The 6,328-nt window shown below is 34.1% G+C and overlaps 1 protein-coding gene across 1 annotated transcript; it reads left to right on the top strand.

Moving 5' to 3' along the window:
* The first annotated feature begins 529 nt into the window (after positions 1–529).
* On the top strand, positions 530–2,030 carry LOC130823311 (uncharacterized). The gene is made up of 6 exons (XM_057687930.1): positions 530–758; positions 844–1,158; positions 1,243–1,314; positions 1,408–1,676; positions 1,755–1,796; positions 1,845–2,030. Exons 1-6 carry the CDS (start codon positions 530–532, stop codon positions 2,028–2,030), a joined length of 1,113 nt encoding a protein of 370 aa, XP_057543913.1.
* The last annotated feature ends 4,298 nt before the right edge of the window (positions 2,031–6,328 follow it).

Genomic DNA, 6,328 nt, shown 5'->3' with positions numbered 1-6,328 from the left:
GATGATGATTTATACCCTTATATGGGCCCTCCAAACTAGTGGAACAAACATTAAGACAAATGGATTACTTGCCCCCCCCCCCCCCCCCCCCCCCCCCTCAAGTCTCAACCAAAAACATAACGTTTAATTTTTCCCTACACCATGGTGCTCGAACGAGAATTGCTTGTGGTCAAACGAGCACCATCATTAGATCATTCTCTAACTTCTTTGTGTGTTATGCCTCGTTCATGGAATTCCTTCCTCCTTTGTTCAAGGAATGAACAAAGATCCTCCTTGTGCACCTTTTTGCCTTATTCAAGGCATCTCTTAGCTTAATTAAGGCACTCTATTTGCACATCTTTGATCACCTCATGGAGTGCAACTCCAACCCATCATATCCCATTGCACACACATCATCCTTCTCTAAAGTGCGAGACAAGGAATAGACTATGAGATGCTCAAAATCATCTGCTATACTAGACGAATTGACACTTGCATTAATATTTATTCCCCTTTAAAAAGGAGTTGCACTAACAGTTATTTCCTGATCATGCCAGGCACCGAAGGATGGCAGTGTGATGAGAATGACACATCTTCAACGAAAAATGCTAATGTTGACAATTCAACCGATTTTCCAGATGACATGGAACGCTTGATATATGATACTCATAGAGATGTGGCAACCATGTTTCCACGTGACCATGAAGGGGAGACCAATATAGAGGCTAAAAAGTTTTATAGGTTTGTAGAAGAGGAAAATAAAGCGCTATATCCTGGATGCAAAACATTTTCAAAACTTTCATTCCTCATTCGCATGTTCCTTTTAAAATGTAAACGTGAGACAAACAAACACTGCCTTTACAGATTATTTGCAATTATTTCGAGAAGTAGTACTAGATTCTAAATTGCCTAAATCTTACGATGAGGCAAAGAAAGTAGTGAAAGATTTAGGTCTTCACTATGATAAAATCCATGCATGTTGTAATGATTGTATGTTTTATTGGAAACAGCATGAAGGTGCTACATCTTTCCATGTGTGTCATGCCTCAAGATGGAAAGATAAAGAGAATGAACATTTAGAAGACATGAATAATTTTTCATCTAGGGATGCTCATTTAGTCCCCGCAAAAGTTGTTTGGCATTTCCCTCTCAAGCCTAGGCTTCAAAGGCTATATATGTGTTCTAAAACAGCAGAGTTAATGAGGTGGCATGATGAAGAAAGGGTTAAAGATGATCTACTTTGACATCCTGTCGATGGTGAAGCATGGAAACATTTTGATAAACAATACTCAAATTTTTCTAGTGAAGCACGCAATATTCGATTAAGACTTGCAAGTGATGGATTTAATGCATGGCATGTTGTCTTGATCAATTATAAGTTACCCCCATGGCTGCATATGAAGTCTTAATTCCTAATGTTGTCTGTAGTTATTCCTGGGCCCAACTCTCCTGGAAATGACATTGATTTCTACCTCCAATCGTTGGTGGAAGAGCTCAAAGATCTATGGGAGAATGGATTGCACACCTATGATGCATCAAAAAAGCAAATGTTCAAGATGCATGCAGCTTTACAATCAACAACAAGTGACTTTCTAGGATACGCAATGTTGTCTGGTTGGAGCACGAAAGGAAAGTTTGCATGCTCTTATTGTCATTATGAAACTGATCACCGCTATTTGAATAATAATAAGAAATCAGTCTATAGAGGGAATCGTTAATGGTTGGATGTTAATCATCCTTGGCGGTATGATATAAATTTTTTTAATGGGGAAAAGGAGGAGAGGATAGCTCTTGAACCTTTACCAGGGGCTGAGATTGTTAGCTTTTACTAGAAAATTGGAAAAAATAGTTTCGGAAATTTGCAGCCAAAGAAGAAAAGTAAAGATACTCCTTGGAGAAAATCATCAATCTTCTACACTCTACCATACTGGAAAGATTGCAAATGTCATCATCATTTGGATGTCATGCATATAGAAAAAAACATTTGCGATAGTTTGCTGGGAACTTTATTAGACATTATTGAAAAGTCTAAAGATCACCATAAAGCTTGATTAGATATGAAATAAATGGGAATAAGAAAAGAATTGCATCCTTTGGAATCAGGTGATGATCTCTTTGTCTTACTTTCTAAAGTATCATTTTCAATGACGAAGAAGGAAAAACGAATATTTTGCCGGGTTATAAAGAAGGCAAAGCTACCACAGGGTGTTCATAAAATCTTGCAAGGTGTGTGCAAGTGAAGGAGGGAAAAATTTTAGGGTATAAGAGCCATGATGGTCATATTATAATGCATCACTTACTTCTTGATGTTGTTATAAAAACTCTACCAAAGCATGTGGCTTTACCTCTTATTAGATTGCCTTTTTCAGATCAATATGCAATAGATTTATCAATCCAAATGATTTGGATCGCCTTCAAACTGAGATTAGTGAGACTCTTTGGGATATTGAAAGAATATTCCTACCATCTTTCTTTGATATCATGGTTTACTTGCCCGTTCATTTAGTCAATGAAGTAAAGCTTAGTGGTCCATTATGTGATTGGTGGATGTATCCGATTGAAAGGTATCTAGGAAAGTTGAAATCTTATGTCAAAAATAGAAATCATCCTAAAGTGTCGGTTGCAAAAGATTATTTGGCTGAAGAGTATTTGGTATTCTGCCCTAGATATTTGAATGATGGAGAAAAGATGCAATCGAAGGGAGCTAATCAATTTCATAGGATAGATGATAAAGCTACAAATGAAAGGTCATCTTTATTCCCTATAACTGGTTATCCTCTTGGGAGGAAAAAGAAGGGACAAAAAGGAAATGCATTCAGTCTAGATTCGAAGACAAGGACTCTGGCACATCGTTATGTATTATTCAACTGTGAAGATGAACAAGTTCAATATTGTATCGAGTGAGTACTTTATTAGTATTGTTTAATATAATATATTAAGCTTATAACTAATTTCATTTACTTACTTTTATGGTGAAATCTTTGGGAACATGAGAAGGTTGTGAAAAATAAGTCAAAAACAAGCAGAATAGAAGGTGGAAGGAGGCTCAACAACATAGCAATGAATTTATGGATAGGTTTAAGTTAAAGATTGAGTCAGCTAATGTCTCATATCCAGTTAAGTGGCTTTCATTGGGTCCTTCTAGTATTGCTAGGAGATATGTTGGATATTTTTGTAATGGCTATAACATCTACACCAAAGAGCATAATGAGAAACGCAAAACCCAAAATAGCTGAGTCTCATTGACTGCTTTGACTTTAAGCTTTGCAAGTAGCAAGAACTATAATCCTGTTTTAGGTAAGGTGATTTATTGCGGGGTCATAAAAAGAATTATTGAGTTAGATTATTGCGGTGCATTTAGTGTTGTATTGTTTGAATGTGATTGGTTTCAAGTGGAAATAGACGACTATAGCCTCACTCGTGTAAATTTTAAGAAATTGATTTCCAAAGATGACTCGTATGTGTTGGCATCACAAGTTCATCAAGTATTCTATATTCAAGATGGACTTGAAGAGGATTGGCATTATGTGAGTCGAAAGTTGCCGAGAGATTGTTTTATGCTGAAGGGCAATCTAGAGACATATATGAAAACCAAAGTTCTTGAACCGGATGATGATATAAATTTGGCTCTTGTAAATGATGAAGATATAAGTTGGTGTAGAGGAGATGCTTTTGATAGGGTTCAGGTGCAACAAATCAACATTAGCAGTGATTTAAGTGTTGATACTTTTGATGATGATTCCGATGTTGATGAGACAGAATGGGATTGGATGGAACCGTTAACATAAATATTCGAATGATATTTTTTTAAATGGGTAGACAATTTCTAGCTATATGTTTTTTCAAGATTCTTGAGAATTTTAGTAGTATTTGATATAATATCATGCAAATTAATTATGTAAATCTTTCTCTAATGTGTGTATTTCTTTCCATTAGTGTGAATTATTAATGCTTTTTGAACTAGTTAGGGTGATGGTTTTTGTTAGTAGAAAGACTTCTCTTAGTTTCTTTGCTAAAGCTAGTGCGTTTTATTGCTTTAAAATTCATTATATAGGTGGATTGTCATCCGTTTATTGTATATTCTCTTTTACAAACTTTTACACATTTTTTTACGCTATTTTACGGTTGTACCAAAGATCATCAATATGTCAGATTATGAAAAACTAAGGAAAAAGAGGATAGAAGAAAACAAACTAAGAATGAAAGGTTTAGGGATTAATACGATGGCTTATGAAGTTAATCCGTTAATGAAGGGCTCAAAACATCCAAATAAAAATAAGGTGCAATAAAAAAAAGGTAGGTAAAGATCTCGATGATGAGTATACACCCACTAAAGATAGTGAGCAAAATCATTCCAATGAAGAAGATGAAAATGAGATCAGGAAAAGTAGTGCAAATTCATTGGTTCAAACTAAGAAGGTGATTTCTTTATTTGATTATACTTTTGAATTATAATAGCTTAGAAATCTATTTTAATTAATTAACTTTTATCAATGTCGTTGTTTTTAAGGTTTTTTCTTTGAGAGAAAGTTCCATGGCGATTCACCAAAGCAATAAAAAACAACTCTCAAAGCCGGTTCTACAAGGTAAAAAACAATGTGAGGTTCAAAGGAGAGTTCCATCACAAGATAATGTTCTTGATGATGAGTATGCACCTGCTGAAGATAATGAGCAGAATAATTCCAACGAAGAAGATCCACATGAGATCAGGAAAAGTAGTGCAAATTCATTGCTTCACACCAAGAAGGTGATTTCTTATTTGATTATACTTATGAATTATAATAGGTTAGCATTCTATTTTAGTTAATTAACTTTTATCAATGTCGTTGTTTTTAAGGTTTTTTCCTTTGAGAGAAAGTTCCATGGTGAGTCACCAAAGCAATAAAAAACGACTCTCAAAGCTAGTTCCACAAGGGAGAGTTCCACAACAAGGTCAAACGCAATGTGAGGTTCAAGTGAGAGAAAAACAAGGTATCGAAAAAAAGACGAGTCAAGGTAAATCAATGGTTTCTCCCGGCTCAATTAGTGCTTATATGCAAATGAAAGCAAGAATGAGAGAGAAACAACTTAGAGAAAAACATAATGGTGGATCACAACAGCAATCTATTGTGCAAAAAATCGCATCAAGGTGGTTCAACAAAATCACTAGGAAGTATTTACAACAAGAGCCATTCGACAATGATTTTGAAACAGATATGATTACATTATGGATTCAAATGAATGTGATAGAGATGACATGGATGGAGAAGATTTTGAAGTTGGTTATTATAGTGACCTGTTGGACATGCGAAACGGATCATTAATGAATCAAGAGATAGAAAATGAGCAAAGTGATGGTATAAAACTTTTCTTTGTCATCGTATTAAAGCTTTTATATTTATAAGTTGTTTGTTTAGTCATATTGTTTTGTAATCTTTGTATGTTTTTGTGTAGCACCTTTAAGAGAGAAGCAAACTAGAGGACCAACAATGTGCAAAGATGTGCATGAATGGACAATAGATGATCGTAGACCTCTCATTCTTAATGAAGTAGGGAAGCCTATTGGTCTTGATGATCATATGGTGGATAAGTTTACACGATTTTTAGGGACTTTAGCGCGTAATTCTGCTCTTGCACTGTTAAACAAGCTTAATTGGCATCATGTTGGAAACAAGGATAATATTTGGAGTTATGTAAAGGTAAGTACCATTCTTTTTATGTATTATGATATAATATTGTTTTATTTTGAATTATATGATATTATTTTATTTTAAATGATGTAATGTTTAATGAAGAAAAAGAACATTATCTCTGACGAAGGTAAAGATTTCGTGTTACAATCAGTTGGAATGCTTTGGCGAAGACATAAATGCTTTGTGAAGAAAAAACATTTTACAGCATACACCAACGATGATGATAGGTTGGCAAATGCACCTGATTCAATTCTAGAAGCACATTTTAAGGATTTAATTGAATATTGGAATTTGGATGAAATCCAGGTATCTCTATTTAATTCTCAATATAAAATTTTTCAATACCGTTTTATTAATTTTAATTTATTGAGCTAATAATATAATGCGACAATTTACATTTTATTTTGTGAATAACATATAAAAAAAATCGAAGAAAGAAGGAAAGTGGTATGAATCAGATTGATAGGCACACTATGGGTCCAAAGAGATTTGCAAGAAAGGAATATGAATTGGTAATTGAATTTCTTATTATTTTATCTATTCTACTCATTAAATATTTTTCATGATAGTAATCATGAGTTAGGGTATTACAAAAGATTGTTGCACTTAATAATATATTAATATTCTTTCATGGCAACAATTGGATGAAGAGAATAAGTCACCATCTCAGGCTCTTA

The sequence above is a fragment of the Amaranthus tricolor genome, chromosome 9 (genome assembly GCF_026212465.1).
Source record: "Amaranthus tricolor cultivar Red isolate AtriRed21 chromosome 9, ASM2621246v1, whole genome shotgun sequence".
Taxonomy (NCBI): domain Eukaryota; kingdom Viridiplantae; phylum Streptophyta; class Magnoliopsida; order Caryophyllales; family Amaranthaceae; genus Amaranthus; species Amaranthus tricolor.
Note: the sequence above shows the minus strand (reverse complement) of the source record. Positions and strands in the feature narration are given on the sequence as shown.

Excerpts from the sequence above, each read along its gene's own strand:
- LOC130823311 (XM_057687930.1), top strand. The coding sequence starts at position 530 with ATGCCAGGCACCGAAGGATGGCAGTGTGATGAGAATGACACATCTTCA. Across the intron at positions 1,677-1,754 it reads TGAATAATAATAAGAAATCA|GAGGAGAGGATAGCTCTTGA; the intron begins GTCTATAGAGGG and ends AATGGGGAAAAG. Across the intron at positions 1,797-1,844 it reads CTTTACCAGGGGCTGAGATT|CCAAAGAAGAAAAGTAAAGA; the intron begins GTTAGCTTTTAC and ends GGAAATTTGCAG.